Genomic DNA, 12,355 nt, shown 5'->3' with positions numbered 1-12,355 from the left:
GTGCCGCCAGCTCCCTCACAGTTAGGACCAGCACGTCTACTACCAAAGTCCTCATTCTATGCCGTGTAACTTGGTCATGGTTCTAGAACCAAGGAGATGTCTGATAAGAAAGGAAAACAAATCAAAATGCATATTTTAGGGTTTGGCCCATGGGCTGAGTTTGCCCGCCCACCCTGGCTCAAGAGGTAAGACCCCCTTTGCTTGTCTTTTAACAAAGGTAGGTGTGTGTGGAAAGAGCCCAAGGCTGGCTTACCCTACTGTCCCCTTGTGAAGCCATGTGGGCCCTGACCTTCCTGAGCCTCCGTTTCCTCCTCTGTAAAGTGGGGCGATGCCACTGCAGGTGACCCCAAAATTCACTTCTGTTTTCTTTTCTCAGCAGAAGACCAACTGGCTGCTCCTCAAGGGGGACGGAGACACTAGGACCAACTCTCCAGACCTAGACAGCCAGTCTTTGGCCCACAGTAGCGGGGCTGATAGAGGCCCTCTCCAGACGATGCCAGGGGACAACATTTACTCACGTGAGTGGTTCTTTTGAGCAAGGAGCTGTCAGTGTGGCATGAAAGTCCTTACAGAAAAGGGGCCCACAACCTCGAGCCAATCCCCCCCAGAACTAAGCCTTGCTCATTAAAAACTACGAGAGCAAACCCACAGACAGAATGGCAAGCCCATTAGGAAGCAGACCAGTAGCCGTGTGTCGGCTTCCCTTGGTGACACCCTGATTCAGCCAGCCTGCTGCCCAAGGGCCACGCCAGCGTCTCCCGGAACTCTCCAGAGCCGGCAAGAGGGCAGAAGGCCACCTCAGGCTCCTGGGCTCCTTTGGGAAAAGGGCTTTTGCAGGCTGCCAGGCTGGAAGTTGAGGGCCCGGCTCCCTCCGGAGCGGACGGGAGCATGGTCCAGGGGGGCGAGTCCAGACTCGGAGCCGAGAACGGCATTATCGTGTCTCCTGTGCTCATCTTGGGCGAGGGGCCGGGAGCCGGGACTCCTCAGGGAGTGCAGGAGACAGAGACCCCGTCTGCCTGATCCGGGGGGTCGTGAAGCTGCAGTAGGCATGACCTTCAGATGCCGGGCCAAACTCCCCATATAACATTCTTCACGTCCAGAGGCTGTAAATTATAGGCGGAAACGACAGCAAGCTGCCGTCTGATGCCCGCGGTGGATGGTGGGCAGAGTCTTTGGGTCTCAGCAGCTGTGGGTGGGTCTCTGTGGACAAGCTGGAGGCTTAGCTTGGAAGCAGAGGCCAGGAGGGGATGGTTGTGGACGTGAGAAAGCCAAGGAAAGACACTGGCTTTGCCGTAAGACAGACCTGAGTTCAAATGTTGGCTCACCACTCGCTGGGCCCCATTTGCACCTGTGTGCCCGGCGGGGTCGTTAGAGACCCGGAGGAGGTGCCACGTGTGCAGCCAGCACTTGGCCGGGCCCGTAGTAGATGCTCATCGTCATCACCACCGTTCTCGTGACTGTAAACCGTCTCGCAAATGAAAGTGCGTGTGTTCTGACGTGGGAAGAGGGTGAGAAGCGTGGAGGTGATCACTTGGTAAAGAAGATGTCTAAACAGGGAAAGCGTGTGTCGTTTTGTGTGTGATCTCTGTAAGCAGATGTCTGTGTGCCCCGGGCCCCGTCCGCCTGGGCCTCTGCTCTCTGAATGGGATCCAGAGCCGGAGCACAGGGCTGACATCCCCGTTGGAAGGTCACACCGGAGAGTCCCCCAGAGGGTCTCGTCCAAACGGAGGCGTGCTTCTCCTGCTTAGGATCTGGAAGGGCCGAGGCAGGCTGCCCATCCCACCAGTGGCAGAGTGAGGGGTGAGGGGTAATGCAGGACTTGCATGTGGCCCCTGGACACTGGCCTTGACCATGGCCTCGTCTGTTTTGAACTTTGCTTTTCCTAACGCAATTGAGTTTGGAAGATGGATTGCTCCTGTTTCGCCAGCCGGCCAGCAGCCTCCAGTAGCCCCCATGCCTTGAGGGCACCAAAGCGTTAGCCCCGGGACTCGAGAGCACCCAGGAAAGGACTGTCTGGGGTCCTCAGGGTGGTCTTTTCTAGCTTCAGTCCTTCCCTTGCTGGGAGGTGGGTGGGCCTACATCTGCAGCTCCCCGCGCTATCTCTCCTCGGGGGGGCAGCTGCTGTCCCCAGGGAGTCCCGCTTACCTTCTGGTCTGCCTGTGGCTTGGGGCTTAGGGCGGTGGGGACACCATCTGGGGAGAAGCCTGGGCAGGAGACGGGCCGCCCCGTGGGGACCTCCCCGTGCCGCGCTGACCCGTTCGTGTTTCCTCACCTCTGTGCACTGCTTCCTCGTCTGCACGTGCCAGACGAGGCGCCCTGTGGTCGTCCCAGGCATCCCCCAGGCGGTAGGCCCTGAGAGACCCTGCGCGAGTGTTTTGGCCAGTCACACACCTTCAAGGTCTGTTTGTCAGCCCCGTTCCTTGCTGCTGTGTTCCGATCACAAGCTGCAGGTGTAGCCGCGGATGGGAATGGACCGCCTCCCATCCAGGTGCGCCCGGCCGGCAGGAATTGGAAAGCCTATGCTAGAATTCGTGCTCTAACTGGGGCGAACCCTCCGAAGTACAAACAACCTACGTGTGTGTGTGTGTGTGTGTGTGTGTGTGTGTGTGTGTGTGTCCTCCTCCTCCAGGGATGCAGGCTCACGATGACCATGACAATGGTTCTGTCATCCCTTCGCTTTCTACACATGTTCTGACGTCAGTTCCTCCGAACGGGAAACCCACTGTGTCTAACAATTGCAACTGTGCCTTTATTTCTGTCCTGGTGACATCGCCTTGTTTCCCAGTGTGCATGGAAGTAGCAGCGAGGACACAGGCTGCTGTCGTGCCTAGGTCAGGCGTGGCTTGCTATCTGCCGGCCTCTTGAGACATTTGGACGGGATGGGCACATTCTTAAACTGAGAAGAGAGGGGTATCCGCCTTCTTTTCTCGGGTTCCTTCCAATCTCACCATGTAGCCCCCAACCGTGAGTCCGTCGACACCAGTTTCGTTTGCAAACAACCGTTAATGAACCAAGTGTTTGCATGTGGCAAGGCACGCCTGCCTGCATCCCTGGGACATCCATCTGTAGCGCGCCCGAGGAGGGTAGGCTTGTGACACTCAACACAGTGGGCGCTCAATAAATGTTCGTTGAATTGAGATGCATTGAATTCAACGGGTATTTATTGAGCGCCCACTGTGTGCCAGACGCTGTGTAGGGCACCGAGGGGGAGACCGAGAAGAGCAGCCCCTGACCCAGAGACGCGTGCAAGGAGCTGGGACAGGCAAAGACGCCGCTGAGAGCAAGCGCGCACGCACCCTGTCGCCACCTGCCTGGGGTCCTCCGTGGGCTCTCCGGGGCCACGCACAACCTCATCCCACTCATGACACCATCAGCACATCTCACCTGAGACTGAATTCACCATTCAGTCATTCACCAACCCCTTCACCAGACATTAACTGAGCACCTACTATGTGCTGGACACAGGGCTAGGCAGCGGAGAGGAGGCGGCGAATATGGCCCAGTGCCTGTTCCCCAGGGAAGCAGACAACTGACAAACCAGTGTGACATCCCTCTCCGCTATGGCAGTGGTTCTCAGCCAGCACTGACAGCCCCTCCGAAGGAGGTGTCATTGAAATCCACATTGTATGGCAGACAGCTCATTTTCCTTTATGCTACACTTAGGGCATTATCTGGACTATGCATGTAGGAGGTTATATTATTGACGAATCTGATTTCTGCACAGGAAAGGGATGGTATTGATTTTCTGTTGCAAGAAGAGGGTCTTGAGTCTTACAGGATGAGATTCACTGCCCCAGCAGAACATGAGGTGGTGTGGGCCCCCCTCCCCTGGTCTAGACCCTGTGGACCGGCCTGCTGCTGCTATGGGTCCCACCTTCCTAACCCTTCACGTCCTGTCCTCCCTTCTGAGGTTTCCCACATCCCCTCCAGGTGGTCACAGGTGTGTTGAAGTAAGACAAAGCCCCAGGCCAGCTGGAGACCCTTCCCTGAGGGCTCAGTGACCCGTGGAAAGGACCCCACTCTGCCAAAGGGAGTAAGGCCCTCCCTCAGATCCCAGCACGTGAGGGGAATCAGGGTGGGCTTGGAGGTCGGGCTGAGGAAAGCTCCACATTAGAGACCAAGGCACTGCAGATGGTTGGTCCCGTGGGGACCACTGCACGCCCACCCTGCCTGTGGTTTTGCGGTTTTACGTCACCCTCTGTGTGTCTGTCCCCATGGAGTCCCGTCCCCTTGTCTTCGCCTGCTGCCCACCCAGTCCGGGCCTGGTCTGGGGCTGGGATCCGAGGTTGCTTCCTGGGTCACCCACCCCCAGTGCCCACCAGTGTGAAGCTCGGGAGACAGCACCTCTGTTCCACTTTTCCTTCCCTGCTGGCAGGAGGAAAGCGGGTTTGAGGCCTGGCCAGAAGTGGCTTTCCTCACCCCCTGTTAAGTCCTCTGGAGTTTCCAGGCAAGAAAAAGTCATTCGCACATTTCTTAGTCCACGGCTGAAAGAGAGAGAGACCTGATTCGCTGTCTGCCAACCCCATGAGAATTTTGGGGGGGTTGGCCATCCTCAGTCTGGGCATTGGGACCTGAGGACCCCAGGGGCAGGATCCATAAGCATCACACTGACGGGACCTCAGTCCTGGCCCTCATTTTTGGACAAGCAAGAGAAGGCCCAGAGACAGGGTGTGACCACTGAACAGGTCCTGGGGCCGGAGCAGAGGCCAAACAGACAGCACCCCAGACCCAGGAGCTGACGGTCCAGAGGAGGCGGGGACACAGACAGAAAGCACGTTAGAAAGTAAGGCCTATGGCGCGTGCAGGTCGGGGGGCCAGGTGCTGCCGATGGCTCGGGGAAGGGAGATGCTAAGTGAGCAGGCTCGAGGGCTGCAGGCTTGAAGGGGTAGGTGTGGGAGTGAGCCCTCCTGACAGAGGTGAAGCCTGGCTGCTGGGCTCTGCGGAAGGGCTGGAGCCTGGGATGCGCAGGGTCACAGAGGGCTTTATGGGCCTTGGGAGGGCTCGGCCTGGCCTCGGAGTGGAGGACGCACCTAGGGGTTCTCAGCAGAGCCCTGGCCGCCTCTGACTGAGGTTTCAGCTGGACTGTCGGGGCAGGAGGGGAATTGCCGTCATCCAGGCTGGGGGAGGGTTCTGGGGGAGGTAGTCTTTTGGGGGTGTCCTGGGGTGTTCTGAGCAGCAGTTTGGGAAACAGGAAGCCAGTGGGGAGGCGGGAGAGGGCAGCCAGAAACAGCTGGTCTGTGCGTGATGCTGGGAATTTTCCTCTCTGTCTGCTGGGGCCCGGGGTCGGTGCGCCAGGGCCGTGAGCAGGAGATGAGGTGATGTGTTTTATGTGTTCAGACACGGACGGACAACTTTGCAGAGGATAGACTGGAGGCTGCTGGGCTGGGGCTCAAGGGACTGGGGTGTCCAGATAAGCCATGGGGAGGCCCCCCTGAACAGTCTAAACAGCAGGACTGGTGCAAGCAGTCGAGGAGGGGTGGGGCGGGGGGCGCGGAATCAGGAATGACCGGGGCGTCCTGGCGCAGGTGGGTGGAGGTACCTCTGTTCGCAGCTGGGCAGGAACAAGGTGGGTTCTTCATGTTGAGGCCCAGGGATGAGAGAGCCTGGGCCAGCAGAGGGGGCGGGGGAAGGCTGGGAGGGAGAGGCCCGAGGGAGCTGGAGGGCTTGCGTCCGGCACCTGGCATCCAGCAGGTGGCTGGGACTCCCCTGGGGCAGAGCCCGCTGAGGAGGGCATGGCCTGCCTGGCCTCCAGCTGGAGGGACAGAGTACCCTCTGCCCCCTGCTCACGTTCGGCCCCAGCAAGAGCAGTGAGGGTTCCAGACGTCAGGGAGGGGACCTCGGCCCAGGAGAAGCCACCTCCAGGTGCGAGAGGGGGGCACCAGGACAGAGCCCTCTGCCGTTCCCTGGGGGCTGGCTGGGACTCTTCGCTTTTAGCAAAGGTCCCTGTGCCCCCCGTGATGGGCAGGCTTGCCCCCAGCTGGGGAACTGGACAGGGTGTGGCCTCAGATTTGTGGGCAGAGGCGCAGGCAGTGCCTGAGACCCTCAGGTGTCCGGGGGAAGGAGCCCACGTCCCAAGTCACAGCTCTCAGGGCCTCCTCTGTCCCCCTACACACAACTCTGCCCAGGTCTTGAGATGTTCCCACCCACCTGGGAGCTTTGTTTCCCTTCCCCCGACCCCCGCCGGGAGCACCTTATCTATGACCCTGTGTGTCCTTTTCTCCCCTGAGGACTGTTAGCTCCTGGGGAGCAGGGTCCAGATGGGCCCCCCGTGCCTCCCCCTGTGCCCACAGCAGCCCCCCAGTGAGTGCCCACGGGGTGGTGGGTGCCCAGGTCTTCCCTCCTTCGTGGGCCCCAGTGTGGGTGGGGCTGGGGGGGGGGCGACAGAGTGCATGAGATCACGTGAGGGGTCAGCAGAGATGGCTAGATGCAGGTGCGATCCCGCTGGGTTGAATCCTAGCCTCTCACTTGCTATGTGACCTTGGGTACGAGAGCAAACTTCTCTGAGTTTGGAATTGCCTCATCTGTAAAAGTGGGGATGTTCCAGTCCCCCTGGCAGGTGGCACCCGGGTTTTGGGGCTCAAACGTGGGCATCCTATGGGCTGAGCCCTGGGGTGTCACACAGAGCTGGTCAGATCCACAAGCCAGCCATGGTGAGTGGACCCCTCTCGCTTGCTTCTGAAGTCTGAAGCTCAGACGGCCCAAGGGGCCTCCTGTTCATGTTCCTAGGGGCTGAAGGGGGTCCCAGCCCCTCCTTCCTCAGACGGGGTTGCCGAGGCTCAGAGAGGGGACCCGAACCTGCACAGGGCCACGCAGCTGCAAGCTTACATATTCGCACATCAGTGAACTGAAAACCGTTCACCATCCCGGTGAAACTGACAAAGATCTGCCCAGAGAAATGGCTTCCTGACCGTTGTCCACAAAGCATCCTGGATGCTCTGATGAGCCGTGTGCCTGTAGCTGCACCTGGAATAGTCATCCACCTGCAAGGGGCCTCTCCTTGCCCATCCGTCCAGTGGTTCCTCTAACCTCTGACAAGCCAGCCCAGAAGATGGACAGACGCAAGGAGACCCAAGATCAATCCCAGCAGAATGCTGAGGGCAAGGTTGCCATGGGTGGGCTTCTGGAAGGAGGTGACGGGGAGACTAGTTAGGCTGAGCTTGGACATGGGGCGTGGGCAGGTGTCCAGTGGTTACAGGGCCTGATACAACTCGGGGTCACGAGTACCCAGCTGCCACCTGTCCAGGTCTGGCACACCTGCCTTCTCCCTGTGTGCCTTCTCTCTCTAATATACACACAGCACACACTCTTAAGGCCAGCCAATGCCACAGGCCAGGCAGGTCCCTAGAAGACTCCCACGCCTGCAAACCCTCACCAGGGCTGGAGCAGTAACCAGGGTTACTGGTTCCCGAAGCTAGGGTCCTGGGAGATTGTCTCATCTTCTTCGTGAGTAACAATTTGATATTATACAGGTCACTTAATTTCACTAGGCCTCAGCTTCCTGAAATGTAAAATGGGCTCATGTGTAATGCCTTGGCTTGTGACGGTCAAGAAAATCTCTGAGTACGTGAAGGGACCTTTTAAACGGGTGGTTCTCAATCTCGGCTGCACATGGGATCCTGCGACCTCAGAAATCTACTGATGGCTGGTCCCATCCCAAGAGAGGCCAATTCTAATGGGTCTTGATAGCATCCCAGGGATGTGATCTCTCCCTGCTCTTTCCCACTCAGTACAACTGAAAGGCCCAAGAACAGTAGGGCAGTAGACAATCACAGAACTCTGGAGGGTAGAGAGAGGAAGGTGGACTGGTCAGAGAACTGAGGACTTGAGGAAATACACGGGACCAGTGTCTCTCACCTCCCATGCAGTGGACAAGGTGACCAAGTAGATGACTGCCCTCCCTGGTACCCAGCAGGAGGCCCACTGGCACCCAGCAGCCTAGAGAATAGGCCCAGGGAAACACTCTCCATCCATGGCTGGTGTCTCCCACCCCCACCTCGGGGTACGGAGCAACCAGGGAAGCACCTTTCACCCCAGGTTGCTACCAGAAACACCAGGTGGACACAGCAGACCAGAAGAGCACTTTAACTAAACTGACTTCGGACTCACAGCCCATAATAAGCCACGCCCCACATGTTAAACCTAAGCACAGGGACAGCCTGCTGACATGGAAAACTTAGCTAGGATCCAGGTCTCCCAACATAACATCCGAATGTCCATGATGCAGTGGAAAATCACTCATCACACCAAGAACCGTGAAGGTAACTATTTGAATGTGAAAAGGCAATCAACACATCCTAACACGGAAAAGGATCAGATATTGGAATTATCCTGAGAAGGATTTTTAAGGCAGTCATCGCAAAACTGCTTCAACAAACAATTGCAAATACTCTTGAAACAAATGAAAAAGAAAAAAAGAAAATCTCACAGAAGAAATACAAGTTATAAAAAAAAGAATCCAATGGAAATTATGGGAAAGAAAAGTAAAATAACCAAGATTCAAAAATTCACTGGATGGGTTCAATAACAGAATAGTGGGATTTGTCAGAGGAGAGAATCAGTGAACTTGAAGATAGAACTACAGAAATTATCCAACTTAAACAGCAGAGAGAAAATAGCAGAAAAGAATGGACAGAGCCTCAGAGACCTGTCAGACAACACTTGTATCACTGGAGTCCCAGAAAGAAGAGAATGGGTCTGAAAAATATTCAAAGAAATAACGCCTGAAAACTTAACAAATTTGGCAAAAGCCATAAACTTCACACGCTCAAGAAACTGAGTGAACCCCAAGTAGAATAAGCTCAAAGTAACCCACACCAAAACACACCATAATTAAACTTACAAAAACTAAAGACAGAAAAAAATAATACTGAAAACAGCCTGAGAGAAAAGACATATTATACTCCCTACCGGGGACACCAACGCAAATGACAGCCAACTTCTCCCCAGAAACCGTGGAGGCCAGAGGAAGATGGCACGTATTTAACGTGCAGAAAGACATTTGCTGTGGATGTGAATTCTATCTCGGATGGAAATATCCTTCAGGAATGAATGGAAAATGGAGGCATTCTCAGACAAAGGAAAACTAGGACAAGTTTTCACTCGCAGACGTACTTGGCTCAAAGCAGTTCTCCAAACAGAAAGGAAGTGATAAGAGAGCTCGGAAATTCAGAAAGGAAGAACATCAAAACAGGTTAAAGTAGGGGTCAGTATAACAGACTGTCCTTCTTGTGATGAGTTTCTTAAATCATTGATGATCAAAGCAAAAATTGTTACATCATCCGATTTGGAAACTCAAGGCAGGTAGAAGAAAGAGCGAAGACAGTCATAGTTGATGAGTGAGGAAGATGAAGTGGCCTGAGTGGAAGTAAGGTCTCTACACCTACTGTGAGACCAGAGGCCGGCAGCCCGAGCACGGGGGATTTTAGAAGCTGGCTAGGTGATTGCAGTGCATCCGGGTAGAGAACCGCTGGTTTAGAGCAGGTAAGGCTGGAGGTGAGGGCATAGTTGTTCTAGGGGCCCTAAGGGTTTCCAAGCCTTAGTGTGTATCAAAATGCCCTGGAGGGCTTGAAAAACACAGACCGCTGGACCCCAGCCCCAGAATTCTGAGTCTGTAGGTCTGGGGTGGGTCCCGAGAATTTGCCTTTGTAGCAAGGTCCCAGGCGTGGCTGGTGAGCTTATTATTGGAGACGCCACTTTGAGAAGACTACGCTGGCATCCCCGACTGATCAGGAGCTCCTGGGTCCCAGCTGAGGGTCCCTTAGATCCTCAGCCCGACAGCCTCACATGCCCAAGTGTGCCTGGCTCTGGGTGTAAATTGGGAAGCAGGTGTGTCCTGGAGGGACCTCAGGACTGTAAGTCAGGAGGCCCTTGTCTTGTGTTCCAGGGCTGGGTGACCTTGGGCAGGTCCCTCTGTGTCCCCGGTCCTCAGTTCCCCTTCTGTGAAATGGGAGGAGCTGGCTAGGTCACTTACCTGGCGGAGCCCAGGGCAACCAGGAGGGGCGAGGGATGCCCGGCAGGCCTGGCCCGAGCGTCTGGCCCCGCTACTCTCCCTCCAGCTCCGCTCTCCTCTGTTTCATGTATTGGAGTTTTCACATCGATTTCCTGTGACAAGAGGGCTCCTTGGCTAAAACCAGTTTGAGAACCCTGCCCTTGATGTCGTGAAAGGCCCTTCCTGACACGTCTGGAGCCTTCCCACAGACTACCCTGGGACAAACAAGTCCCCGAGGCAGATCCCCAGCTGAGGCCTTTCCTACGGGTGTGACCTGTACAGAACGTCTTCTCTGACCCTCCACCCCACAAGACAGGTGCCTGGATCGACCAGCATTCTGTGCTCAGAAGCGGGCCTCCCTGGAGTGGGCGGGTGGGTGGACGGACAGGCAGTTCTGTGCACGGCGCCCGTCTCACCTTTGGAGGCTCAGTCCTCCGGTTTACAGCCTCGTGAACGCAGAGGGGTGGGACCCGCCGTCCGCTCTGAGCCCTCGCGGGCAGCCTGGTGGCTCCCAGGAGCCAGTGCTATTGCCTGAGCTGTGGGGCACAGGGACCCCCAGATGCAGCAGACATGGCCCCTGCTTTGTACGGGCCCACAGGCTACGGAAAGACAGTTCAGGCAGCCGGGAAAGGCCTCCTAAGGGTGCTTCTGAGGGTGGTGGAGGTCCCCTGCCCCTCCAGGGGGCCCAGGCTGTGCCCCTTGGCCTCCCTTCTGGGGCACATCCCACACAGACTTCTGAGCCAGGAGTTTCCGCTCTGCTCTCTCCAGACGTGGCATTGAAGCGGTTCACTGGGAGGTCTCAAAGTCCTGGGCTCCCCAGAGCAGCCAGGGATGTGGTCAATGGAAGGAGACCAGGTGTGGGGTTCCCACAGGGAATCCAGGGCCCAGTGTCTCAGACTGGCCCTTTGAGAAGCTAGAAATTAGGATTTTAATGTGAAATCCCCCAACTGCAGACAGCTCAAGGGTTTTGATAAAGTAGTCTGCAGGCCGCCTCTGGTGGTGCTGGGCCTCCGCTGGCCGCCTCTGGTACAGGTTAGCACAGCCCTACCCTGCATGGGGGCCCCTTCCTCCCTCTGCCCCCCGCTCTCCTGGTCAGCCAGGTGAGGAGCTTGGCCCGGTGATAGAGGCTTCCAGAGAATGCAGGTGCCTGCCAGGCCGGGTCGGGCTCCGTGACGTTCCTGGTGTCATGGGCGGGCTCCGGGACGTCCCCCACTTCCTGGCTTCATCCTCAGTCAGTGCCCTGGGGATAGAGGTCTCGAATGAGGCAGGTGGAATTTTCAGGGCCGTCCCATGTCACCTGCGCAGCCCCGCCGACCTGGCTGCATGCGTGACAGCTGTGCTGTGTCTGTTTCAGGGTTCCCCTATTCCAAGTCTGACCCTGTCCCAGGACATGGCAAGAATGGCTTGGACCACCGGGTAGGTACTCGGCCCCGCACGCCCTCCCCAGCACATGCGTACTAACAGCCACCGTGAGCTAGGGTGGCTCCCACAGCTTGGTGACCACACGGCCAGGAGGACGGGCCCTGGGGACCCTGCTCACCCACCCACGTCTGCCTGCTGCTCTACCCAGGGCCAGACCACCACCCGGCAACACCCCTCTTCCCCTCTGCTCCCAGCCCCCAGCCCCCAGGGAGACCTCAGTGTCGGGGGGCAGGGGCAGCGGGGCCACCCAGAGGAATCAGACCCTCTTTAAGGCCCTCCTGACCGTCCTTCTCCTGTGACCTAGAGCCTAATAAGGATCTTAAAGGATGGAGGGGTTTCGTGAGCCATGTGGGCCCAGAATCCACTTCCTTCCCTGGAGCGCCCTTCCTCCCCAGCCCCCAGTGTTAGTACCATCACCATGGTTACCACTGATGATGCCCTTAGCACTGTGACTGTTACGGGGGCCACACCGAGGGGCCAGCTTTCTCTGCCCACTCCCAGCCGAAGGCTGCTTTGACTGCCCCCTTCCCAGCTGTCTGAATCCGGGGACATGACAACGTGAGCCCAGACAGCGTGGTGCCTGACTTGTCCCCCGCAGCTGGGCCCTCGTGTTTGTCCCTCTCCCCATAGCTTTGCTAGGTCTCCAATGAGGACCCCTCAGGTGGAGCAGGCGTGATGACACCAGACCCCTCCCCAACCCCCCGTTCCCCGTGTGTTGCCCTGGGGCAGTCCCAGCAACAAGTGTGTAACGCAGGGGACAGCGACCCCTCAGGCAGACCTCAAATCCAGGGTCGAGGCCATGGGGCACATCCAAGAACAGGGACGCCACCACGGAAGCTGCGGGTGTCCTCGGGCCTTTCTGTCATTCTCGAGCTCTGTGGGCCCTGCTGCTGTGTGTGTCCGGGGCCCAGGTGCTTCTGCATGGTTTGCTCGAGGGAACCCCGC

At 57.3% G+C, this 12,355-nt stretch overlaps 1 protein-coding gene across 5 annotated transcripts in view; it reads left to right on the top strand.

The window, feature by feature from the left end:
• Nucleotides 1-12,355, top strand: part of ABLIM2 (actin binding LIM protein family member 2) — a 149,871-nt gene that overhangs the window by 115,986 nt on the left and 21,530 nt on the right. For 2 of the 5 annotated variants that reach the window (XM_024745187.1, XM_024745190.1), the window contains 2 exons: nucleotides 380-518; nucleotides 11,343-11,404. In XM_024745187.1, coding sequence (XP_024600955.1) covers nucleotides 380-518; nucleotides 11,343-11,404 — 201 coding nt within the window. Of the gene's footprint in view, nucleotides 1-376; nucleotides 519-11,342; nucleotides 11,405-12,355 lie in introns of all 5 variants that reach the window. The other 3 variants (XM_024745186.1, XM_024745189.1, XM_024745188.1) reach the window with 3 other exon arrangements.

This window comes from Neophocaena asiaeorientalis, unplaced genomic scaffold (assembly GCF_003031525.2).
Source record: "Neophocaena asiaeorientalis asiaeorientalis breed wild unplaced genomic scaffold, Neophocaena_asiaeorientalis_V1.1 scaffold65, whole genome shotgun sequence".
NCBI classification, from domain to species: domain Eukaryota; kingdom Metazoa; phylum Chordata; class Mammalia; order Artiodactyla; family Phocoenidae; genus Neophocaena; species Neophocaena asiaeorientalis.
This window is presented reverse-complemented; position numbering and strand designations above follow the sequence as displayed.